The sequence below is a fragment of the Haliaeetus albicilla genome, chromosome 17 (assembly GCF_947461875.1).
Source record: "Haliaeetus albicilla chromosome 17, bHalAlb1.1, whole genome shotgun sequence".
Classification (NCBI taxonomy): Eukaryota; Metazoa; Chordata; class Aves; order Accipitriformes; family Accipitridae; genus Haliaeetus; species Haliaeetus albicilla.
In genome coordinates, this window is record NC_091499.1 from 5,607,929 (window position 1) to 5,634,843 (window position 26,915).

General features: G+C 44.4%; 1 protein-coding gene across 1 annotated transcript in view; it reads left to right on the forward strand.

Annotated features, from left to right (window-relative positions):
• The first annotated feature begins 2,788 nt into the window (after positions 1-2,788).
• Positions 2,789-26,915, forward strand: part of KCNQ5 (potassium voltage-gated channel subfamily Q member 5) — a 288,770-nt gene continuing 264,643 nt past the window's right edge. Inside the window, exon 1 of the mRNA XM_069804669.1 lies at positions 2,789-3,322. Within this exon, the coding sequence (XP_069660770.1) occupies positions 2,937-3,322 (386 nt within the window). The 5' untranslated portion in view covers positions 2,789-2,936. The remainder of the gene's footprint in view (positions 3,323-26,915) is intronic.

Consider the following 26,915-nt stretch of genomic DNA (forward strand, 5'->3'; position numbering starts at 1 on the left):
AATGGCTACTCCTCAGGCGCACGCTGGCGTGCCATTTTCCTTGTCCCACCTGCAGGTGGGATACACTGTACCTGCTGCAGCCTCGAGAAGTCAAGATTCCTTGGGATGTTCTGGCCTTGGAGATTTCGTCAAGTAGATCCTCTTACTGACACCTGAACCCAGGGCGACCTTCGACCACGCGGACACACTAGAATTTCACACGACTCACCTCTCCAGGTATTATGTAGTCCGAAGCCAAAACATCAGGGGAATTTGTTGTTGTATCAATGGAGACGCGTATTTTGCAATAAATACTTACAGGAGGACTGGCTTTTTTAGATAGTACAGCCCCTCTGCCTGGGTGCTAATGATCTACTTGGCGTTCAACCAGCCTACCATGCCCTGGTTATCGGACATATTAACAAGTAGGAATTAGATTAATTACCATCAATCTCTTCTCATAATACGTACTTTTTAAAGCATTATTTAATAAAAGAGAATAAGTGGGAAAATACTTCTGGTCATACACTGCAAAAATAAAATACTTCATTCATTAGTAAGAGAATTACTTTTGTTTGCTTCTGGCTGTCCTGGCATCTAGGGCTACTTTTCAATATTGGCCCATACCATTTGTGCTCACAGGCTGCTTTCCTCACTATTATTTAAATTAATAGATGATTTTAAGCGCCACTAGAGGGCACAGAATTATAACAATACTTCTTAGTGGATCACAAAAAGTACGTCAGGAAGAGGAGTTCAGTAATTTTCATAGTTTATTGTCCAAATCCCCAGCTTAAAGCCTCGAGCCGACCAGCCGCGATGCACGCGTGCGGTTCCGCGGCCGCAAGCCGTGCCGCTGCCCGCCCGTGCCAAGCGAACGGAGCTCCCGGGCGAGCGCTTGTGGGACGGGGGCCTTGCTGAGCCGGCTGGACCACGTCCTCCCAGTGGAACGGGCACGGTTTACCTTCCTGGAACTTGAGTAGCGGCGCTCAAATATTTTACTCAAGTGACGAAGGTCAGCGGAGTGTAAATCTAAGCGCGGTGCCGGAGGCCCAGCCGATGCGAAAGGCATGCTGTACATCTTCGGCTGTAAACGAGTACATCGGGGGGAGAAAAATGAAGAGTATGAACACTTGCATATCAAACCAGGGAAATGCAAACAAGTAGTAAATGAAGGATTAACTAACTCAATTTACAATTCAAAGAAAGAGGAGTAGATATGTGCCACTGGAAAGCTTAAATATTAATGGGGTTGCTGTGGATACTTATATCAACTACGTAACATCTGTTTTGACATGTGTGTGCTGTTTCTGCCACCCCTTATCAGGAGCGTGAGCGGCCACTGCGGTTCACATGTTCATTCCTGTTTGAGGCTGCCTGCAGCGGAGGAGGAAGTGCAGCGAAGAAAGGAAGAAGATTAAGCTCTTTAAATAAAGACAACGGATTGAGCGCCTCTGGAGACCCCGTAGCAGTAAACTAGTACTGTTGGTGTTTCCGTGTTTCTTTAGTAGAGGCACAAGTTAAGGTCCTCAGCCAGACTATGACCTCTACTTCACTGCTTGCTTCTTTTTCTGGAAGTTGGAGACGGTGTGTCAATCAAAGGTTTGAGAGCCTGGCCTCTAACTAGCCGGTACGCAGAAAAAAAAAAACCAACCCTGAAATTTAATTGAATTTGAGAATGCCTCTACCGATTTTCGCCTAGCACCAGCGCCCGCATCCTTCCTTTCCGTTAACCCTTCACGAATGAGCCTCCCACTCTCACACGGCCGCGCTCAGGCTGCGAAACCACTGACACGCAGCTATTTCCCATCAAGTCGGTGCAGAAGTGCCCGGCCACCGGCTCCCCCTCTCCCCGGGGTGTGTGGGGGGGCGGCGGGCTCTGCCGACCCCCGGGCAGGGTCGGGGGGGGGGGAATCCGAGGAGGGGTGACCGAGGCGGGATAAACGGCGGCCAAAACCGGGGCGTTTGCGGGCGGGGAGGCGCGGAGGGGTTGGATTTAAAAAAAAAAAAAAAAAATAATTTTTTTTTTTTTTTTTTTTTTTTTTTTTTTCCCGCAAGCTCACCTTGATGCGGCGGGGAGTTAAAGGCCGGCACTCGGCAGGGGGAGCTTTGTTTTCTCGGCGCAGCTCGGGCACCCAGCGGCGGTACCGCGGGGCTCCGCTGGCACCCAGCCGGGGCCGGAGCTGCCGAGGGGGGGGACTGGAGGAGGAGGAGGAGGAAGAGGAGGAGGAGGAGGAGGAGGAGGAGGAGGAGGGGGGGGGCCGGCAGGGATTTGCTCTCCCGCCGCCGAAGCCGGGCCGGGGCACGGCGGAAGCTCCGGAGCGGCGTGCGGGGCTGCGCCGCCCCCTCGGGGGGGGAGACCCGGCGGTCTCGCCTGCGCTGCCCCGCCCGGGGCCGGCCGCGCTGCCCGCCCGCAGCGGGGTTCCCGCCGCCGGCCGAGCCTTCCCCCCGTCCCCCCCCCCGCGCTCCGCCGCCGAGACTTAACGGCAGTTCTCTTACTTTCTGGGACTTCCATGGACGTCGCCCGGCAGCCCGCCTAACCTTCGCCCCGGGACGCGGCCCTCCACCCCCCCCCCCCAGCCGCCCGAAGCCAAAGCAACAACTCCCCCGGTCCGATCCGGGCCAGTTCGCTGCGGGGAGGCGACGAAAGAAGGAGCTGGGCGGCAACCGGTCCCGGCCGAGCTCCGTCCCGGGCCGCGGAGCCACGTCCCCGGCGTGGTGGTGGTGGTGGTGGTGTGGGGGGGGGGACGGGACCGCCCGTTGCCTTCCCCGGGTCCCCCCCATCCCCACCGAGCCGCCGCTCCGGCTCGCCCAAAGTGGCCCGCGCCTCCGCGCCCCGCGGGCGCCGCCCGGAGCCCCTCGGCCCCCGCTGCCCCCTGCGGTCCCCGGCCGCCGCCGCGGGGTGCCTGCCCGCCGCCGCCCGCGCCCTGCTCCGCCGCGGCCCCCGGGGTGATGCCATGCCCCGTAACCACGGCGGCGGGGAGGAGGGCGGCTCCGCGGGGCTCTGGGTGAAGAGCGGCGGCGGCGGCGGCGGCGGCGGAGGAGGAGGAGGAGCGGCGGGGATGAAGGATGTGGAGTCGGGCCGGGGCAGGGCGCTGGCGAGCGCGGCGGCCCGCGGTGACGGCCTGCTGCTCCTGGGCACCGGCGGCCCCGCCGCCCCCGGCGGGTTGCGGGAGGGCCGCCGAGGGAAGCACGGCGCCCGTATGAGCCTGTTGGGGAAACCGCTGGCGTACAGCAGCGGGCCGAGCTGCCGCAGGAACGCCAAGTATCGCCGGCTGCAGAACTACCTGTACAACGTGCTGGAGCGGCCCCGGGGCTGGGCTTTCGTCTACCACGCTTTCGTGTGAGTACCGACCCCGCACCGAGCCGGGCGCGGCCCGCGCCGCACCGCGCACCTTCCCTCCCCGCTTCCCCCCGAGCATCGCTCCGCGGCCGGTCCCCGGGCGACGAGGAGTTTTTCCCCCTTCGCGCCGCCGAAAAGTGCGCGGGAGTCACCCGCGGGGGTGGGGGGGACACACGCCTGCGGCTCGGGCGGCGGAAAATGCGCGCAGCCCCCCGTGGGAGAGGTGATGGGTGGCGGAGGAGGGGACGGACGGACGGACAGGGACGGACAGAGGGAGTTTGTGGCAACCGAGCGCCGGGCGCGGGTTGGAAAAGTTTTATCCCTCCTCCGCCCGCCTGGTTTTCCGAGCGATTTTTTTTTTTTTTTGGACGCGTGGGATGCTGCCACCCGGCTCCCCCCCCACCTGCCGCCCCCCGTAGGCAGCGGGGAAAAGGGACGGTGACCGGTCTCCGCCGCCGCCGGCTGTCAGTTCTGCGCCTTTTTTTGGTCTTTTTATTCCTTTGAGCGGGGGGAAACTCCTTCCCGGCGGCCTCATTCTGACCTAAAATAACTAAAATCCACGTCCCGTCGCATCGCGCTGGGGAGAGCGGGGGCTGTCACCGCGCTGCGAAACTGGGGCTGCTCGGAGGAGGGTGGTTTGGGAGAGCTGCGGGGGGGCACCGACACCCACTGACCGCCCCAAGTACCCCTAGGTTCAGCGGGGGTCCTTAGTTCCCCAGCAGTCCTCTGATTTGTACGGGTTCGGGCAATATTCGGGGGAAAGGCCCGACTCAAAAGCCTTTCGGGTGCGAGCGAGACACGCGAGGCGGTCGGGCGAGCAGTCGTCGCGCTGGATCGCGGTTGCGATCCGTTGCGATAAATTACAGAGGAAGGATGGTAGGCAGTGCTGTGTCGGGGATGTCATACACGCTGTTTGAATTCTACTGTGCTGTATGTGTATTATACTGTGTGTTTGACTACAGAAAGTAGACCGTAAATAAATCAGAAGATTTAACTGATATGCTGTAGGTAACTGTTTCCCTGGTAGTTGCCGGAATCAAGCTAGCGGTTACAGCAGCTTCGGTAAAAAAGCAACTGTTCCCTAAAAGCTGTTTGATGGCATAAAGAATGCTCCTCTCCCAGCGGCAGGGGAATCGCCAAATCCGACTTTAATAAAAGTTTTTATAAGCGAAAAACCGCCTTGCCAAAAAACACGGCAGTCTGACTAATAAGACACTTTGTGGATAGATTTATTTAGTAGCTCAAAGTTGGTAGAGATAACAAGCAGGAGAAGGGTGCTTAATGTTATATTTTATTCAGTAAAAGGGGTTTTGTCCACTTAGAAGATCTGCCCATTCTCTCTGTTTTACTGTGAAAATCAACTCTCACAGCTTGAACTTTCTTCTCGGAGAGCATTTAGTTGGTACATTTTGCTGGTTCTTACAGGTGTTATCCTGCAGCATCGATGGATGTAAACTGTTGTTGGGAGACTCACCGAAGTGTTTACTAGGAATTACCTTACTGCAGTGCCTGAAGTTGCCATACAAAATCAGTATGTTGTAGTTTGGGACCTTTCTCTTTGAGATTGTGGTGAAAATCATTAAAACGAGTACAGTTCAAGTTGGAAGTAAGGTTGAGAAGTTTAAACCTCAAAAAATAAAAGTAAATTTCCAAACAGAGTGAAGTCATGACACAGCAGCACTGTAAACAAGGAAGATTGCCAGCTGCGTTTAGATAATTGCCTGCATAGAAAGAGTGCCAGTTTTAATTTTTAATTGCAAATGGCAATTTTGGCAGCTGTAAATGCCAACATTATATCTTTTATCTGAGCAGATCTGTGTGAAAGAGCTTGAAATGCTACTGTAATATAAAGGCACCTAGTGATAATATTACCTTTAAGGATCTGTCACTGCTACAAGTGCTTAAGGTGCATTTGAAGTTCCATTGGATTTCAGTCTGACAGCCATCCTCATTGCCACTCTATAAATTATTTTAATGCATTTGTATAATTCTGATTTAATGACTGCCAGATACTCAGATAATATTTTTGGTGTTTCAGGCTCAATTCTTTCCAGCCACCTGATCAAATCCTGATCAAATACAATCGCATCTTGGAAAACACACTTTCTTGCAGAATTAAAAAACAAAACAAAACACCCCCCCCCCCCCCAACTATTTGGAGGGGAAAAAAAAGTCTTGAGGCAAGTAGCTCAGAGTTGCAAAGACAGTATACTAAGGACGTGGATGAGATGTCTGCTCCTACCTCTGCTGAGCTGTTCTTGCCTGCAGTGGAGCCCGTCGCAGCTCTGTACTATTTCTGTTACGGGAATGGGCTGTCTGGGCTGAGACCTTTTGTGTAGATCATTGGTCTCCTGAAACGAAGCTCGCTCTGAATACGCAGGTTGAAGAAACGCAAGGGTGGTTTCAGAGTTTCAGTTTAAGGTCTTCGATCTAGAAGTTTATTTCGGTTTGCCTGGGGTTTTTTGAAATAAGAAGTGGGGAGTTAAGCATCAGTTACAAATACAAAACCATCCCTGCAGTGGTATTTTCATTTCTCATTTCCATAGGGAAAAACACTTTAGAGCTGGGAATTAAGCAGAGTCCCCTCTTTTTTTATTCATTTTGCCCTTTCAAATAAGAGAAAAACAGGCCAGCCACCTGAGGAACGAGTGTTGTGACCTACATTCAGAAGTCAATTGGGTAGTTTATTTGTAAATAACAAACTTGCCAGATGCTGGGAAAGGCAGCTGCTCTGCAAACTTCTGCTACTAGAGGAAGGATTTACTCTTGAGCAAAGGCCTTTGACTTCAGTATAGATGTGCTGGGGAGTAGAGCAATATATTACATGTTTCTTGGCTCCTTTCTGTGCACCTCAGTAGCTCTTTACATGGAAGCCCTGGTTAAAAATCTAAGGTCTTTCCTGCGAGTTTTTGAAAAACTGCTCTTCGGACACCACGGTCGTCTTTTCTTAATCATTCAGGAACACCAAAAATATGAACACTTATAAATTCAGAAAAGAACATTCATACCATTTGTGAGTAATGAGTCAGTAACTTAAACTCCTGCTAGTAAAATATTTATGCCGTACCACATCACCTACACATGGAGCATGTGCGTATTTAACACGTGCGCGCCTACATTAAAATGCTGCAATACTGTATCTTTTCAAAAGCATTGTCTTGGGATGTTGTAGGATTTCTTTCCGTTGTTGCTGTTACTGTTTATTTAGATTATTTGGGGTTGTTTGGTTTGATAAGAATGTATAGACGTTGCCTTAGAATGATCAAAGGGGAATTCCAGATTTGTTGCAAATTTAACTCTGGGTTTCATCAGCAGTTGTCATAAGGATTTTGTATTATTTTTGTTCTTAAGTGACATTCTGAAAAAGAGACGGCATGAGACATTCAGAAGAAAATACTGCTCTTTGATACTGTTCATACTGGTAGGATATAATTAGTTGCATCAGTTTCCTAATTTAACGTGTTGGATTTATTTCAGGAATAATGAAGTTTCTGTTTCTTACTGACTTCTTTGTAATACTTTCCATGCAACAGTCTTTCACGTTTGTTGTGGGGATGTCCTTCTCTTTACCAAGCCACCACCTTTTGCTCTGGAAGCTTCTGAATCACAAATCGCAGGGCTGGATGCGTGCACAAGGGCAGTATCGCTTTGCATGACCCGTACTCATAGGTTTCCACGGGCATCCTCTGTTGGCCACTGCCGGAGATAAGATACAGTGCTGGGTGAATTTAAGAGCCTGTATGATGTTCTTCTTGTCCTTTGCGCCACTGATGGAAAAAGGCTGAAAAATTATTTCTGAAAAAATTCTAATGATGCCATCAAAGATTTAACTAGCTATTTTAGTTTTCCAGATCTGCCGGGAAGGACATAGCTTTACTAATGATCAGATGGCTATTGAACAGCAGCGTCTTTGCATGGGAGCTGACAGCGCTGCGTCATACTGTGCCATTTGTACAATTAGGGAGGTTCCACGTTCTGATTAAAAAAATAATAATGTGCAACAGCCTAAACACTTGCTTTTTCTCCTATTGTCAGAAAGTAGAAGAAATGATTTTATCTCTATTTTATCCATCTCAAGCCATCTAATGAACTAGTTCCAGGTGCTCTGTGAGTAGATCGATGGCTTTCATCTTTTCAAGCACCATTTCAGAGTCAGGGTCTGATGTTAGGATACCAATATATTTTTATATGCTTTGAAAAACAAATAACAGCATGATACTCACAAATAACAAATAATAGGGTTGACAACATAAATGATGTGGCAAAGCAAATCTTATTAGGTACTAAGAAGGTAAAAGCTTAAAACCATTTAGCTGTAACACCTAAACTTTAGTAGGCATTTTCTTTTAGAGAGTGACAATGATGGTGGATATTTAGACGCACTTCCGTATAAATCTGCAGCGGTTTGCCGCTTCTGAGGCAAATCTGTGCTTCTGTATGTGTGCGTATTTCTCACTTAAATGCTGTTTGGAAGGGGACCTTTCAAGTCACCCAGGCCAACTGGAAGACACGCTCTTCCCAGTTGTATCAGCCGGGCTTTGCCGAGACAGGTCTTAAACTTCACGGGATGGAGGTCCCACCTCCTTGGTGGGTAACCTGCAGGTCTGTACCACCCGCCTGTTGAAAAAAGAGAGGTTTTGGCGTGGGGAGGGAAGGACGGGAGAGCCAACCTGAACATCCCACGTGGCAGTTTATGGTCATTGCCCCTCTGTGTATCACATGGCACTAGCAAGAGGAATTTGGCTTCTTTGTCTTTGTAATTTCCCTTCAAGCAGCTGTAGGCTGCTAGTAGGTCACCTGTTAGATCACCCTCTTGCCAGACCGAAGAAGCTCAGCTCCCTCAACTTCTCAATGTAAGACCCAAGCTCGAGGCCCCCGACTATCTTGGTTGCTCTCCTGCATCTCTTCCAGCTTCTGCATGTCCCTGTTCAGCTGGGGCGGGCACGACTGGGTGCCGTAGCTGAGTGCCACATTGAGTAGAGGAGCAAAATAACTTTCTTCAGCCTGCTGGCCCCACTCCTCTAATGTAGCTGTACGCTGCTTGCCTTATTTCTGATGAGGGCGTGCTGTTGGCTTGTACTCAACCTGGTGCGTCCAGAGGAACGCCAAGGACCTTTTCAGTGGGTCCCAAGCAGCAGGTTCCCAGCCTCTATGGATGCCTGGGGTTATTCTGCACCAGATCTCTGCTTTTCTCTTGATTGGACTCCATAGGTTTTTACGTTCACGTCCTGTATTTTCCTGTGCTGTCTCAGTCATATACACTGACCTGAGAGGTGGGGACACAACAACCTTTAAAGCCACTTGCACTTTCTTTGTGATTGGCAGAGAAGATAAAATGGTCAACAACGCTTCATTCCTCCTCTTTCCTGGTGGTGTTCCCGGACAGCAGGCCTCTCCTGGAACCCTGTCGTGGGCCATAAATAACATCTAGCTTCTCTTTTTCACTTGTTTTTTTGCTGGAGAGTTATTGCCCACCTCAGGATTTTCAGTAGATAAGTATCGGGAATGTTTATCACGTGATGTATACTGACCTTAGTAAAATACCATTTCCCATTTTATTTTTTGAGGCTTGGTCTACTAAGTTTTCTCATTTGTACTAGCCTTACTTTCTGACTCAAGAGCGGTGATCCAGGGGGAACAACTAACTTGCCATAAAAATCAAAACTGATCCTCAGCCTTCTAGAGAGAAGAGAACAAAAGGCTTTGAGAAAAGAACTGGATTGGGGAGAGTTCGTGCACGTGGACTTTCTTCTATTTGTCGTAAAGTTTATTTCTCAAGTAGGATTAGGAGTTGTGTATAGGAAGGTGGAGAGTATCTCAGGTTAGTGTTTGGGTCTCTGCGAGCAGGGTCTTCTCCATCTTTTCTCCATCTTAAAGCAGGAAGTGAGTTAACAGCTTTCATCATAACTATCTTTTTGCTCTAATTTTTTCCCCTCATGCAAAAATCATGCAACTAGCATTATATTTGGGGGTTAGAGTCCTATCTTAGAGCTGTTTTTCTTGGTGCACCGGTCTTGGGCATGACATTTCTGGTCTTCTCTATTGAGTGTCTTGTATGATGTGGGGACTCTTGGTGAACTTCCCGTGGTCTCATAGGGTGAAAGAAGTTGCCCAAAATTATGGATTTTTGTCCAGGGGTCTGATGATCTATGACTACATAATGTGGCATTAAAGATGTGCTGTCTCAAAGGAGTAGTTGTTTTAGAGGATGCAAGAAAGATTTTAGAAAGATTTTAATTGCCTGTGAGACAGTATTTGTGTGATTTTCAGAGTAGGCTCTAGATGATAGCTTAATGAGCTAGACACCTTTCTTTTTCCCCAATACTTTTTAAGTTTCTGTGGTGTTTGACTTCTTAAAGCAAAAATAAAAGTCATGGTATCTACGCAGACTTGATGCTCTTTCCATGCTCCAAATCTGACTGTATTTTTAATAGCTATTCACCCTGTTTTACTGTTGTTGTTTGCAGCTTAATTAAGTTTCCTGAATTGGCCAAAAGTACAACTGAACTAATATTTTTGCAATAATTGCAAATAATTTCTAGCATCAACCAAACAGAATACTAATGATCATTCAGTCATTAATAGTGTTTTCCCTATTCACGAGAATATACATCATTAATACATTTAGTAATACTCATAAAAATGCGGTGAAATTTTTCATAATAGCTTCAGTGGAAAGGTAACGCACATGGTTTGTAACTTTATTAATCTTTTCATGGAGAAATACATCGAAGGAAAACCTTTTATTCCCAGACAACATAAACACCTGACAATATTGCAAATAAAACTCAGTGCTGTAAGGTAGTTGTTTCTTAAAAATTCAAAGGTGAAGCTTAATTGCCAAGTGTTTAATGTTTTTATTTGGTTCATATTTCCATTACCATAAAAGTCTGATGAAAATTAATGGAATTTGCTACTGTTTTTAATAGAAGCAAAAGTGAGTCTTCTGCACACAGGTAAAAAAGATGGAGTAGGAAGCATAAATAATACTATCTAATGAAAAATCTTTAACATGTATACATAATAGACATCATTTGCTACATTATTCCTAATGAGGCAGATGTTTATTCTCACAGTAAATGTTGCTTTTTCCCTTTGCAAACCATTAACACAACAGAGCATGCATTTTTGGCTTTTTTAATTAATGCTGGCGTATCGAGATGCACTTCTAAACGTGTATTATATAAACTATACTGAGCTTGGGGAAACTTGTATTCTTTTTTTCTCCTTTCTTGTTTTCTCTGAGAGATTCTTTTTTAAAGTTTGGTTTACAGATTTCCTGTACGAAAGCGGATGTAGATCACCCAGGGGATTGCCACCACAGGTCAGTTAAGGTAGAAACTTCATCAGCTGTACAGTTTATCAATTGCAAAATAATTTTAAGCAGTTGCTGTGCTCATGTGCAAAGTAAACTTCCTTTAAAGATATTTATTAAAAGTTCAAAGGCTGTCTTACAGGTCAGCCGCACTTCATCAAGATCTATTTTCAATTTTCTGTTGAGCATTAGATTTCTCTTGTGATAGCTGTCTGAGTTGCAGTGTAATTGCGTTACAGGAAGCTCAGCAAAACGTTCATCATTTTGGGCACTGAAGTGTAGTCTCAGGCAGTGTCTTCTACTTGAAAGACTATGTGATTACTTCTTAATATATACAGTCTGGTCCAGTGATTCAGAGGTGGACACAGTCCTCCAGCTAGACATATCTGAATTTTCTCTGTTTGGCCTTCACCCCCAAAAATCTGCAAACATGAATGTGTGTATATTCCTTAACAGAGATGGACGTAAATATGTATGTCAGCATTTTCTTGAAGAGTGAATGATTTTCAAAAGCATGGATTACCTGCAGCTTCCTTTCATTATTCTATTGTGCATTCAATGGGTAATTCACTTTTTTCTCCCCGCTTGTATGGAATGGAGTTTAACAAATGAATCATGCTCTTGAACTGATTAGAAATAATGAAGAAGGGAAGTTCTGTACCTGCCCACTTCTTGATTTAAGCAATATATTCCTGTTTGTCTTGGCTTCCTTCTTGCTTTGGGACTCCCTAGTTCAACAGAGCAAACATATTACGCCTTTCAAGATTTCTGTAGACTTTTAATTATTTTATTATAGTCGTACCCGATATCATATGGTAGCAACAGAGTGGTGCCAGGAGTCAAATATGATCAAACCAAGAGAGTAAAATCTTTCTGCTTTGGGAGGAAAAAAATGCTGCTGAACACATGCAGATGCCTCCCTGGGTCACAAGTGTCATAGATTAGAGCATTTGCACACACCCTTTTGAGGTCATTCACTCAGAAATAGCATCTAACTTCTCCTAGGGCATTAAATTTAATTGCTTTGTACGGCCTAAGCTCATCCAAACCCGTGGTGTCTGAGAATTGCCCATTAGCGCAAATGCACAAATCTTCCGCTGCCAAGCTCTCGTGGCAGGACTGCACTTAGAAGTTACTGCCGGGGCCTTTCTAAATAAGGATACGGATCCTGACATACCTGAGAGGGCCTTTTGTGGGAAAATTAAGATGAAATACTGTTTTGGATGCGTTTCTGTAAGTGGTGGGGGTGGAGAGCCACTGATCCTTGGTGGTGAGTTTGGAAATGTAGGTCGGTCTCCCCAGGAGACGAGTCTGTATCAGTAACCGCATCTTTTTAATGGCAAAACTGCCACGTCGTCGGAGAACGACGGGTGATGGCTCAGTCGAAGCTGGTGTGGCATCCGCGCTGGAGCCGGGGCTGGTGGGCAGGTGATGTCCTCTTCTCTTCAGGTGGCCCAGCACCAGAGCAAGGGGCATTGCCGCGGCGCCAGAAAAATCGCGCAGTGAACTCAATCAGCTTGAAAAACTCTTCTACATCCCCCAAAGTTACGCTGACTGAGGTTAGAAGTAGTATCTCAAATCAGTAGGAGGAAAGAAATCTCTGTTCCTGGTCTCTCTGCAGTTGGTGCTTTCGTGTAGAGTCCGTTTTTGTCACGCGCGCGGTCAGATGAAGCGTGGCCGCAGGACGGAGCACAGCCTTGCTCTTCGCTGTTCTCTGCAAAAGGATGGCAGAAACCTACAGCAGCGTGTGAATGAGATACTTGCAGGCATCTGTGCAACGGGGAGGAAAGAAGAGCGTGCTGGCAGTTGGAGGGGCTTTCTTAGACCTTTCCCTCAGAGCTTTCTGAAGGGCAGTTGGGGGGCAGAACTCAGAATCATAGAATCATTTGGGTTGGGAGGGACCTTTAAGATCATCAGGTCCAAATGTTAACCTAACGCTGCCAAATCCATCACTAAACTGTGTCCCTAAGCGCCACATCTACACGTCTTTTAAATACCTCTGGGGATGGTGACTCCACCACTTCCCTGGGCAGCCTGTTCCAATGCCTGACAACCCTTTCAGTAAAGAAATTTTTCCTAATATCCAACCTGAACCTCCCCTGGCGCAACTTGAGGCCATTTCTTCTTGTGCTATCGCTTGTTACTTGGGAAAGGAGACCAACAATCTCGCTACAACCTCATTTTCTCATGCCTTTGGTCCCACCTACTTGTTTTTTACTGGAAATGTTAATTAAATGATGTTTTTTCAAGGAGGTTCCAGTACACTTCCTGGGCAACTCTAGTTAGTTGCAGTAGGTATGCATGCTCTCAAATGATTCATTCAATTGCTAGTCATTTAATCTGTGGATGTTTTGCTCTTTGAGATGTCCGAACTGCATCTGTAGACTGAAGATGAAGCAGAATTTAGAATAAAGGAGGAACAGCTTTGCTAATGTCTGTGGGTGTTGTAAATTTTTATATAATACAACAGTTTGTTCAAACAGATGTATTTTTTTTCCCCTTAAGCTTAGAAACAGTAGATTTTATTTGGTGGTTGGAGATACTGTCTGGAAGGAAGTTAGCCTTCCTCAAAGGTCACACTGACTGCTGACGAAACTTGTGATTTGGCTTCTGCAAATAATCTGTTTGCCGGGGTATTGGAATTGAGAGGTTATTGTATGCAGCGATGAGGCAGGTGATGATCCTGAATTATAAATACTCTTTGGAAGGAATTTTTGATTTTCATCCTGAAAATGCTCGTAGACGTACCTTTTAGTGGTATTATCAATAGTTTTAGGCACTTACATAGTAATTAGTAGAAATCATCGAACTGAGCATTGATAAAGCTCTATCTTTCAATCAGGGATGATGGTGAAAACCCATATGAATTAGAGACACGTTTGTAAAGCTGCCGAGTTATGCTTGAGAAATTCTTCTATGGAGAGAGGACTATCCTGACATCTCCGAAGCTACTACATCATGGGTGTGTGGGCAGTCTGCGTGAGATTTTGCTGTTTGGAGAGTTATGGTGAGAGCATTTGTGGAATTGCAGAGGCAGGAGAAGTTATCTAGGTGGGAATAAAATCACTGAGGTGAAGGAGAATTTATGACTGTCTGCTTGACCGTAACAGTACTTGACTGGACGGAATATTACTTTCAGGTTAGAAGTGTGTTTGTCTTATATTAATAATATGATTTGAATGACCATTTTTCCTCTTTTATTATCTGTTTTCTGTGGAGAGAAAGCTGAAGTACCAGTGTGAATCAATTTATTGGATTTATATATAAATAAAACACGGTATTGATCTTTACATTTTTCTTCCATTGAGGTCTTGACCCTGTGTGCAGACCTGAGGAAATAATCAGTAATATTTTTACTACAACATGAAAATTTTATTCACTACCTGATTGTGTTTCTGATCACTTTTCCTTTGGGAAATGTTTGTGTAAATCTCCTTGCTGAGATTGAGCCTCAGCTGGTTTATTCCCATCTGGGTCCACTCTCTGCTGGAGCTGAGGTCACTTTTTTGCTGCTCTGGTGGGTCGTTTGATGGGAAGGGATGCAGCAGCCCAGCCTCTGACCTCCAGCGAGCCTACATATACACTTGGAGGAAAACCTGGGGAGGCGCATCTGAAATTCCAGTACTTCTGAATACCCTCTAGCTCGGTGAGAAATACAGTCCTCAGGGACTTTTTCTGCAGGAAGGAATTCAGTCGTCTTATTCCTGTCCAGGGAATTTCTCCTTGAAATCATAGCTGAGTTAATGATATCCGTGAAATACCGAAGACCTCTAAAAAGATGATAATACGAGATTAAATGTTGTTATTGCTGCTGTTCATTCGTGGGAGAGCTGGAGTCGAAGTAGCTGTACCAAGCTGAAGCGCAATAATCACACCAGTAAGTGTCAGAAGAGAAGTATTTCCTTGGAAAAATCCTTTGTATGATTTTGCTCTCCAGTATTTTTCATCTGCCCATATCTGTAAATTAGCTCACTGCAATGAAAGGTCATGGCATTCTTTTTGGCTTGCCTTTATCACCAGCTTTAAGAGTTAATCATAAATAATAAAACGGATAGTGACTGAAAACTAGGATATATTAAGACAGCGCAGTGACATTTCAGATACAATCTGTATCTGGAAGATAAAATTAACTAGCAGAGTGCTCAGCATTTAAGAAATACGATTTTATGAAATTTCAATTGTGTTTTTCAGGTTTATTAATCCCTGGAAAAATTGTATTCTCTATCTTGAGAGGCAGATCTCTGTGAAATAAGACTAAAATGAAAACGATCCTGGATGAAAATGTGAACAGTTGTAAAGATTTGGAAGTCATTCACAGATGAGTCAGTCAAGAGATTGGAAGTGTACTTTGATTTGGGGATAAATATTAGGGAGGCCCACTCATCTCCCAATACCTACCTTTAGCATCCTGCAGTGACCCAGTGTTTGCCTTCACCACAGTGCAGCGTGTCTCAGGGAGCCGTGTCTTACGAACGCACAGGCTATGTGCTGTATTCAGTACGTCGCGGTGGCTCAGGAATAAAGTTCTGTCTTTCGGCCTCGTCTTTAAACCTGAGGCAATATTGTAACGGAGACGTGACGTTGGCAGGTTGTGCTGTTCCAAGTAGGGATCTGTGGATTCGTTTCAAAGCGAGGGCTGCCTTGCCTACCTCTAGAGGGTGTGCAGGTGACGGCAACAAATCACTGCAGAGTTCCTGCTGTTTTCTGGCAGGAGGATAAAACTGGTATTTCACAGTCCAGCCCTGGGAATTGCTGGTTACGTGATCTAAAAAATCATTATCATTTTTAGCTTGATTAAAAACAATCATTAATGCAGAATGCTGGAAAATTTTTAGAATATCTTGTGAAAAATGATGGCACACACAGCTACAGGTCTGCAGGATGTCATGCACTAATCCTCAAATTTCTTTCACGTAACAAATGCAGGAGATGCAAGTTCATGGTTAAATAATACCAAGTATTTGTATCAGTTTTGTTCTTGGGTGTTCTAGTTACCTACCTAGCTATCCATCAGTGTCTTAGATGCTCTGCAAACTGTGAAAAATCTTCACAAAAGAAACCTGTCTTTTTTCTTGGAATACTATGGAAAGGCAACACAATGGCATTGATCAGCATCGTAGGGAAGAATGTCAGTTCTCCCCTACATTCTTCTAAAGTACGGCAGACCACAACGTCACTGTCTTTTATTCGGGATGGTGACGCAGCCATCATTGTCGAGATGGACCTTTATCAGTCCTACTGTGATTTCTGTCCACCTCATATTTCGGAGGTATGACCTGTCTGTCGCCACAGCTCAGACGATCGCTCAAACTCTTAATATTTCAGTTCCTGCAACCTCCTTCTGCCTGGACTCCGCAGTACGCTCCGAGTGCTCATCCCTGTGACTCTGTAACCCCTGCCCCTCAGCCCACAGTTGCCTCCTCATACTGCCTAGGGAGAAAGTTCTTTCTCTTCACTTTCAATAGCTGTAAAAAGCAACTGGCTAGTTACTTTTTAAAATTACATTTCTAACTGGTTAACAAAAACCAGAAAGCCAACTTTGCATGATTCGTTAAGTGGAAAAAAAGAATGAAACTGAATGAAAAAGAATGGAAAATGAAACGGTTCCTTTTTGCTGGGTCCGACAACCTCAGCAGCAAGTGATAGAAATGCTGTTCATTCCACAAGAAACTACTGACAGCAGAAGACTAACATGGGTGCATGTCTAACTTACTGCAACTAAACCCAACTTCAGGAAACCTGTAACTAAAGCTGTGGTGTATTTTTTCCCAGTCACTTTTTGAAAGTGACACTTATTTTGGCAGATACTGAACCGTTACATTAGTTGGGAATGTCACTGTGCATCCAATTTTATGGATGTTATATATCAGGTGGTTAATGAGTGTTTTCCTCCTGCATTATTTGCCTTTGTCTGAAGATACTGAGTTAGAGAAATGGATGACTGATGGAGGAACAACGAGAATGGCAACGCGGCTTCCCAGCACACAGCAGGGATACCAGGATGCAGGTGAATTAGTGGTGGTGAGGATATACCTACTCTTACGACTTTTTCTGAGGTTGGGAACTAAAAACCAGCAGTTATTAAGTAGCTGACAGAGACTAGGAAGAACGTGGGGAATTAGTCAATGGGATACAGATTGATATTGGTCTCCTGGGTTCTTTGAAAGAGGCTGTTGGCAAAATCCGAGGGCTTGACAAACTTTGAGAAAGGTAGACATGAACTGGAGTAGTTTGTTCGTTTAAGGTATGTTTTTATGAAGCTGCTTCTCTCAAAACAGGCTTCTGCATCTGCAAACTTTTGCAGTCTGTAGTATGGAATGAGGATGGACTTAATGCCCTTGAGCTAGTTTAATTTATTTCAACTGATCGTATTGCTGTGATACCATCGCTGTGTCTTTTGGGACATTCTACCAAACTTTTAAAGCCTTCTATAAATTTTGTGCAAATTCTTCAAAAACAGGAGTAAAAAAAAATATTTTTGCATGTGACCTAGGATGGAACAGCAATTCAGATCTCTGCAACTAAAGTCTTAAATAGTTTTTCTATCTTACCAGCTAACCTCTAGATGACAGGTGTTTAAAATTGATAAATATTGTGTCTAGGTAGGCTGAGTCCACTGTGCCTGCTGTTTCAGTTCTGCATTGGATCATTTAATACATTGTGTTCGTTAAAATAGACCCTAGAATCTGTTGCACACATACACACAGACACACTCTGAAGTCTTCTTTTGTGTTTGCCTTTTCAGTGCCTCAGAGAACGCACTGGGAAAGCTAGAAATGTATGGCCTCTCCGTTCATGCAACCATAGCAGACCGAAGAGAACCCACACTTCCCTGAAACCTCACCCTTGTTCACGTAGACACCTTTGTCTTCCCCAAAGACAAAGCAAATAAGACCATCAGCTCTTTTATTCTGAGGGAGGGGAAAAAAAAAAACAACCAAGCCAAAAACCACTGGAAAAACATGATTATTCCTTTTTTTAATGTGGAGAGTCATGGCAAGCTTTTGAGTCTGAAGCGTTTCTAGATTCTTTTTCCAATAGAAAGGTGGAGAAAAGCTGCTTTTTCTTTTGAGCAGATCTCAGGTGTTTTCTAAAAAGCCACTCAAAATACAGACATTAGACTTCCCTTTGAGTGGCTTTTTAGCTACTCTGCCAGTCAATTTTTTCTTCTTTTGGTTGTGCCCAGTTGGTTTCCTAAGGGACTAATGATCTTTTCCTACCTCCGTGCTCTCTGATGAACTCAAGTCCTTCCTCAGAGGACCGTGGAACTGGAACCCAAGGGCTTGCTAATGGTCACCCTTGTAAAAGAACCCCGTGGACATTCCTGGGGGTGAAAAGAGCACAGCTTTTATCACAGTGGTTTATTTCCTTTGAAATTTCAGCACCATCCTGGCATTCAGCTCACACTGGCTCGGGCTTTCAGAAAACTCTCGGATACATTCAAGCACGTAGGTGCTTACAGATATATATATAAAAGCGCTGACATACATTGCTGTCCCCATTAATAAAAGCAGAGAACATGATTTATATTTTGTTGAGTCAAACACTAGTACTTTTGGATAGAGAAGTCTTTAGCAAGTACAAATGGCAGGCCAAATCCTAAAGCTGTTTACTAGCCATTAATTCCAGGCTCCATCCAGAAGCTCTTACTCAAGCAAAATACCAGTGAAGCAATAGGATGCCTTATCTTCATATTCTTGAATTTTTGAAGAGTGCTGTGTAATTTAAAAAAAACCTTCTACTTCATGTTTCTATCAGCCCTGTGTCATCGCTGTCTTGCGCAGCCTCACGAGTGATCGCTTGTGCTGCGTGTACTGTGGTATGGGATACGGTAAATCACCTGCAGCTGCAATGGATCTCAATATGCTGTAGACGATGTTTTTAGATCTTTGCTTTAACCATTTGCAAGGAATAACAGAGACTGTAAGTGGCAAAATACTTTTCCTTGAAAAGTAGCCATTAAAATCCTGCTGCAAAAGTAACCATGGAGTTTGGAAAATGATACGGTACAGAATAATGTATTTTGCTACATACAGTTTTATTCATTTCTGAAAATGATTATTCTCTTGCAGGCATGGAAATCTGGATATGTTCCTAATGTAAAATCAATAGGAAATACTTCAGTTATTCAAATAGCTCTAAACTTATTTTAGTTTGATAGCTGATTGTATATTATGTTTGCAGCCTTTGTGCAAAGCAGTGTTTAATAGCAGAGTTTGCTTTGTAATGAATATAGATGAAGACTGTTCTTTATATTATCTATCTAAAAAAACCCATGTATTCACATAAAGTGTTGATGTTAAGTTGCCACATTGCTTTGAATGTATTGCCACATCGCTTGACACATAACTATCAACTAAAAGAACTCCTTGCAACTCAAACTCAAGATTTACCACTTCCCATTTAGAAAAAGACCTTACAAGTTACTCAAATGACTGGATTAGCAAGGTTACACTGGTTCCATGGTACAGGAGCTATTACTGGAAAGTTCTCAATATTGGCGTGGATCACTTACTGGTTTCTCCTACATTGCCTATGTATACGTGGTTATCAATGGCTGTAACTGCTTTATAGTTCTCAGGCCATTCTCTTACTGTTGTGATTAATTTCTCCCTTTCCTAAAATTTAGGCAGAAAATATCTGAGGATTAATCTGCTGTTTTGTTTTGTGCTTTGTCTAGCAACTTTATGTAAGTTGGTAACTATTAATGACCACCCTTGGGGTATGAAGACAAATATCCTAACATTCTCATGATGAAATACATTTTCTTTTGAAATCTCTGGCACCATATTTGGTCCATCTGATTTACATAATTTGCTTGCATAGTTTTGTGAAAGAGGAAAGTAAAACAGCTCAGCTGCACCTGCCATCTTAGAGACGTTTCCAAGTGAAGAGACCCGGACAAGCACGTTTTTTGGGGGGGTCATCTGGTCAGTTGCCCACCTGTGTTGGACCACTTGCAAAGACAGCATCCGAGCTTACCATTTTAGTTTGAGGTTAATGACAAAGCCTCAGCATGAGTTGCTAGTTAAGTCTGGTTTTGTACCAGTTCTGTGTTTGTCAGAGTCATTAAAGGCATTAAATCTGGCTGGAAGATTGTCTACGGAGAGGGACGATTATCAAGTGAAAAAAATTGCATTTATAAAGGTTTAAAAAGGTGGTAGATAACAGCTGGCCGTCAAAGATACCGCTGCTTTAGTGCATTTATCCTCATTTGACGTTTAAGCCTGTTCTGTAACATTCAGTTTAGAATAGTTGGTCCTCTGACTCAAATTGCTCAAGGTCACGGTTGTGATGATATTCTCAGCAATACTGTGGACAACTACGGCTTTGAAACTGTTTCCTGTTGTGATCTTCTTCCTTGCAGTGGGGTGTATGCTAGTATATTACAACTTGCAGCTTGCGGTGTTTTATTGCTTAATTTAACCATAGCTTGCATTTCTTATGGTTTGATTGGTTGGCAAAGCATGCAGAAATTCTGAGTCAGATACACCTATTTCTGGATGACCAATATAATTAGGTGCAGCCCTGAAGCAACATGTTTCGTGTAACTTTCCAGGCACACAAAATGCAGAAATACAAGGGATGGTTTAAAAATTGTTTGGAAAAAAATAGTGCCATTTAACTTTGAATTATGATTGTATTTGTTCTGATGAGCCTCTTGGTAATGGTGAGATTCTGCTTTTTTTTTTCTTCTTTAATAATTATAGCTTTGATAGATATGAAATATGCCAGATGGACATTCCTGGAAATGTAGGTGTCCTGTATAATCTCAGAGTAGCTATATAGAACCAGCATTGTCATTAAATTCCACAAATTTCTGTTTTCTATAGCCCTGTCCTGGGGCACTGCTGTTGAAAGTGAGTTTTGTTTCTGTAGCTTGTGTAGTCTGGTTTGCATGACCAGCCTGCTAAAAACTGTGCTAATTAGTGGTACTGCAGTTGGATGCATGGTGCCGATTGAAAACAGGACTGAAACCAGCAGCTTGTATTCCAGGGGACACAGGATTTGTTCACTGCTGATAATTTTTGGCTCCGAACAATTGGCTTTGAATTTGTCACGAAGAGAGGGAAGCAGTTTGACTGTAACTGTCTTACTAAAAGTCCCTGAAAAATGTTTCCATGTATTTGAAGACTTAGATTCTATTGAACAGGTAGGCGTTCACTGCTTCAAACATGATTACGTGCTTAATTGCTTGTGTGTAAATAACGGAGTAAAATCCTTATGGGTAGTAATTGAGACACACCTGGGAGCAATTAATGCAGCAGTATATAGTATCAGCTTCCTTGAAATGCAAGAAATCTCCCAATTCTCATAGCACAAAATCACATACCTCCCTGGACTGAAAATATTGCCTCCTAAGAGAAGCAGGTAGGATTTAAAGCCATAGGGAAACAATTCCATTTGTTATGCACTTTTATAAAGAAACCCAGAATCTACTTGCAGTCTTTCTCTGGATTTATCTTTTGAGGTCTGCCATTGTTTTATCTGCTTCGTTTGAGAGCTGATGGCCTGCATCAGCTCTACCCTTGGCTGAGAGCAGGCATGGTTTTCTCCGGGAGGTACCGCTAAACGTCTACCAAGGTGTGGGCATGGGGGCAACTTTTTTGCCTTGCTTGCAAAATTGTATTAAATAGCTAAGACTAGATTATTCAGTTTCTTTTATCTAAGATACATTTTATAATCCAGTTAAGTAAATAATAACGGTAAACGCATTCCCTAAAATTCCAGTAAATAGCATGGACAACATCTTGAATTACCAAGAGAGGAAAAATGAAGTGACACTGGAGATCCAAAGAGTGGAAATATAAAGCCAAAGCTGAAATTTTGGGAAACTGCTGTGGTATTTTTTGTTTATTTTTAAAAGGGGAGGAAATAATTTTTATGAAAATATCATTCTAGCAGTAATCTTTTAAAAATAATATTTATGTGAATGAACATTTATCCCTTGCTCTGTGGCTTCTGAAACTTTGGCATTTCTTCTGTGCTTTAAGCTTTCCCTTCCTTTCTATGATGTTGTTTCTTTTGACCTGGCAACCATACACTGGATAGGTGTAGCATCACGCAATGTGAGCATGTTTAACTGTCCTTAACGTATATGCCGGTTTATTCTTCACGCTAAATGCATACCAGAAGTACCACCAAGTGAATCAATTCCCACAAACTGCAGACCTGCCTTAACATGCCTCTGTACAATGAACTTAGAGCTTTTATACAGAAGTATATCTGTATGTATGTATGTACAAACATGTTGTTGAACACAGCAGCTCCTGATCTGGAGGTGAAATGGTGTGGGCTTTCCCCTTTCCACACCACTTAGGGCTAACTGGCACCAGAGTTGCCAGGCTGCATCCATCCTGTCTTGTACTTGGCCATGGGCATCAGATGGTAGTCCTTCAGCCCTTACACATAGTCCATGGGGTTTTTTGGTCAAAACTATCAAAAAGAATGAGAAAACTATGTTGCAGCCCACCAGAATGGCAGTTTTTATAGCACGAAACTTAAATCACATGTTTTATGACCTGTCAAGTAGCCTGTGAGCCAGACATGTGGCCACGTCATCCCTCTGGTGTCCTTCTCCCCAAAAATGAGGGGTCGTGGGAGCAAACTGTCCCTGAAGACAAAGAGCAAACCAGAGCCGGGGGCTGAAGGGCTGAAGTCTTCAGGAGTGCAGTGCCCAAGATCTCCTCCTGGTCACCTTCTCTTTAGCAGTATAGGCATCCCCAAAGATACCTATAGCTCTTGCTGCAGATCCTCCCCAGGCCATGGTGCAGAAGAGGTGATTGGCAGTTCGGAGCTGGTGGAGAATGTTCTTTGTCTTGTGAAAATGTGGGATGTGGAAAATCCCGTCCCAAATTGCAGTGAAGAGTTGGCTCTCGCTGTTTTCCATAGCAAACATAAAAATATGTCTTAGATAAATGCTGTGGTTCAATGTTAGCCACTTCGTACTTTTTTTTAAAATTTATTGAGTTTCACTGCACTAAGAGGACTTTTTCACCTGAAATCAAAATGCTTTGCAGACTCTTCAATGTTCCTGTGAAGCACAAAGAAAATAAATAATTTCCTTTGATGAAAGTTGAAATGCTTGTGAATCAGTATGGTTTTTTTCAGGAGAAAGTTTACTAAAAATTCCCAACCAGCCTTTTTCTCTTTTCTACTTCCCCTCTTTTCTTTGCAGATGACCAACATGTGGAAAGGCAGTGAGACTCCCACTAGAGATTTCTTGCTGCATTTTTCATAAGGAATTCACAGAGGGAGGCCAGTACTCTAAGAGATGAGCTGCTTCACTCTGGTTGGTGCTCTAGGAAGCACAGTTCGCTATTAAAAGTACAAAGTAGAGTTGGGGAGCTGAAAGAAAAGATGGAGAGGGCGGGTGAAAGTACTGCTGAATACTGGTTAAAAGCATTACAAACTGTTAAAAGAATTTGGCAAGCTGACCCCCAGCTTTAACCTTTAATCACCTACTTCTACCCCTGCAGAAGGGCAAATTTACGTGAAAAGGTTGGTGAGTCTGTCTGGGCTGGTTTCTGAAACTTGGTGAGCAAGGGCGCTCAGCTTTAAATCCGTAGGACTTGTATGCATAAGCATGTATTTCACCCTTTTTTAGACTCGGACTTCTCTGTTCTTGGTCGTACTTTCAGTGTTTTCCAGGGCTTCTGCTGTAAGGGAGCCAAGGACCGTGCAGCAGCGCCCTGCGGCAGAGCTTAATTAGCAGCATCCCGGCTCCTGCAGCGCGTAACCGGGCTTGCGCTGCGCACCAAAGAGACTTGGTTTTGCCTTTACTGTCATCGAGGGCCCAGGTCTTACCCCACGTTACCGCAGACATAGCTCTATACTGTGGAACGATCGATATTTGCAAACCTTTAAGGAGCCAGCTGCAGCGTCGTCGCGCTAGCTGTTCCAGGCTCTCCCTTTCGTCCCACTAGAGATGCAGACCTCCTGGAAGGATCCGGCTAAAATGAGATGCTGGTCTTCCATATAGAGTCATAGAATCATTATTGAACGGTTTGGGCTGGAAGGGACCTTTAAAGCTCATCTAGTCCAACCCCCTGCCATGAGCAGGGACATCTTCAACTCAGTCAGGTTGCTCAGAGCCCCGTCCAGCCTGACCTGGAAAGTTTCCAGGGTTGGGGCATCGACCACCTCGCTGGGCAACCTGTATATTATTTACTTACTTTTACCTGAAGCCTCGTATATCTAAATAATGTTTTAGAAGTGTATTGTATCCCCTAGCACACGTGAAGAAAAGGTGAGTGACTCCCTTCAAATGTATTTCTTCATATACATTTAATTATAATTTTTTACCTTGATTTTTTTTTTAAAGACCTCTAATCCAAGTGAGCAGTTCAGACACCAAAGGCAGCATTTGTGGACTTTATATGAAGGTACGAAATGTTTGGACTGATAAATAATGAGTGTAGTAGGTTTTTTTGTGTTTAGTAGTATGATGTAGTATTTTTAACCTGTTTATTTTTATCTGTGCCTGAAATACTTTTAAGATAAAGAAGCCTGTTTGCTACACGACTAATCAGAGGATAATTCAAAGCAAAGTTGCTGTTACAAGTTAGAAATATTCTTCAGGTTGTTTAACATTTCACAGCTCCTTGTTGAGAGAATGCAAATGAAGGAAGCCAGTAAGTGAAGACAAGTTGATGTTACACTCTGGTGTTGCTTCTTTTAAATTTGGCTTAAGGCATAAAATAACAGCTTGAGAAGCCAGTGCAACAACCACTAACTTTTATGATTCATTTAAAGTAGTCACATTTTTAAGCATGAAGGAGCTTTTTGAAGCTATGCCCTTGATTTAAAAAAAATTTCCTATTTTCATAGGAAAATAACCTAAAAGCTGTAGGGTTTTGGTTGGGTTTTTTTTGTATTATGTTACAAAATACCAATCAAGCATCATTCAGCCTTGAGTTCTGGGAAAACAGTATGTTTGTTTGGCAACTTCTGTTATTCCTAACCTTACTAATCTCAGTTAATAGTTGCTTCTAGAGGAGAACCACAAGGATGTGCCACGGGAACCTGTTGACGGTGCCGCAGCTCTAGCTGCAAGGGAGGCAGATGGCTGACGACTCTCCCTCCTGCTTTGCTTCGCGCTCCTGCCCACCAGTCTGTCCTGCTGTCTGCCTGTCTCCGCAGCTCCCTGCGCTTCCAGCTTGCCATTTGCCATCGGTATTTCCTTGGTGGACCTCTGTGGAGGCAAGCTGAAGGAAAGCCCGCTGAGCAGAGGCACCCCTGAGTTGGGTAGCTGGGGCTTTGGAGATCCTACCGCATTCCCATGGACATTTTCGAAATTACATAATTGAGGAAAGATGCTGCTCTTCATATTTCCCCTCATTAAATTAAGAATTGAAAAATATTTGGATTTTTTTTTCTTTTCTGTGGGAATTTTTATGTCCACTCCAGATCTTGAATATTTTGTAGTTTAAATAAACATCTAAATGTTTTGTTTGAAATAAAAATATGCAACATGCTGGAAACAGATTGACCCAGACCATTTCCATAGTTTCTATGTTTGGTCTGTGGGGAATGTTCGCTATGGAGTTGCTTGCAGCTCCTTGTTAACCTGCTAGCCAAGGTTTCAGGGTGAAAGAAAAAAAAAGATAGCTGATACCCTGCGGCATGATTCTTCCCTTGCTCCTCCTCACGTCTCCTAACGATCCCCACTCTCTACATATGTAGGGGAATTGGGGGGGGCAACGACAGCTAACAACTCTAGTTTGCACTTTGTTTTTTAAGTTGAGGTTAGAAGCTAGTGCTAGATATCACCATTTATGGGTTTGGGCTACCGCGTGGACTGCACGGGTTAATTTTTGGAACACGCGAGGCATGGAGAACGTGTTGAAGTTCAGTGGGGGTGAGTTGTTGGGGCCCCTAAAGTTCTGGAAGTGCCGGGGAAACGCAGAGCAAACCCCCTGGCTGGGCTTGGCAGGGTGCAGGCATCGCGGGGAGCCCGCTCGCTGGCAAACTGATATTTCTGCTGTGACTTCTACTGCAAGCGAAAAGCAGTTCTTGCCTCACAGTTTGCAAAGGTATTTGGCAGCCACAAACTTCCTTCGAGTTTATTGACTGATTCCAAGACAATATTGGTTACTCTCTTCTCCAAGTCCCATTCCTTGCATATAAAGTTAGCAATAAAAAAAATGCAGAAGATGCTGGGCGAGTGGAGAATTAGTGTGATTTTAATCAAAAGGTAGCCCCATAAGCAGCAGAATTAATAAAATGTGGCATTATGTTTCTGGATTTATTTCCCTGTTTTGGTGCCTTAGGATGACCGGAGCTCAGTCTGACGCTTTTTCTTCAGCTGTGGCACGTTGCAGGCTTCTCTCCCGTGCATTTCTGATGTGCAGTGAGAGCTGTGTCATCGCATTCTGCACCTTTTCTTTGGCACAGGATTTGCACATAGTCTCTTTCCTCTGCCAGGTCATTTATTTTCATTAAATATGTAAGAAGGTAACATTTTTGTGAATTCCCCCCGCTGTCAAGTCTGATCAAAATCAGGTGCCGGGTTGAAAAGTCGATTTGTGTTGAGGGGAGGCTGGAGCGGACGAGCGCGCACACAAGCCGCCGATCGCAGAAGTCTTGTTTCGGTAAGAATCCGGCTCCAGTCCCGCTGCCAGCCCATCTGTTACTGAAGAGGACTAAACTGACACTATTCCCAGAAGCATACAGTAACGGTTCGAGTCTACGTGGCATTTTTTTGAGAATACGCTTAGTTTGTCCAGGGACAGCTGACTTAAATGAGGGATGGTAGTAACACCGATTTTCCTGTGCCATAAACATGCATTGTGCTTTGCAAGGAAAAGGTGAGTCCTCTGTCTCAAAGGTTAACCGAAATAAAATGCAAATCACAACATATTAAAATTGGCTTGTCACTTGGGTGTCACCCAAGGTCTTTCCAACGTGAACAAGCCCAGCATTCATGTTGAATGAGAGTTTTCCTGGTAAGGTAAATGTTAGGTACCCCCCCACGCCTGTTGCTTAATCCCTGTGGACAAAAGGTGATGAATATGAAGATGAGAAATCACACCCTTTTTCTTTTACCAGCCCGGAGGGATGTTGATGTTAAGCAATGATAGCGCTTTCCGCATAGTTGCCAGCATTTAGAAGTGTTATCCAAAGAAAACTCCCTAAATAAACTGGGTGCCCGCTGGGCTGCAAGGAGTGAATAAACAGAGCGGGGCTCCCAAAAAAGCAGAGTACAGGGCACCGCGTGGACCAGCCCAGATGTATGGGCTGGATGGAGGAGCTGTAGGGGAAAGGGGCTTTGCACCT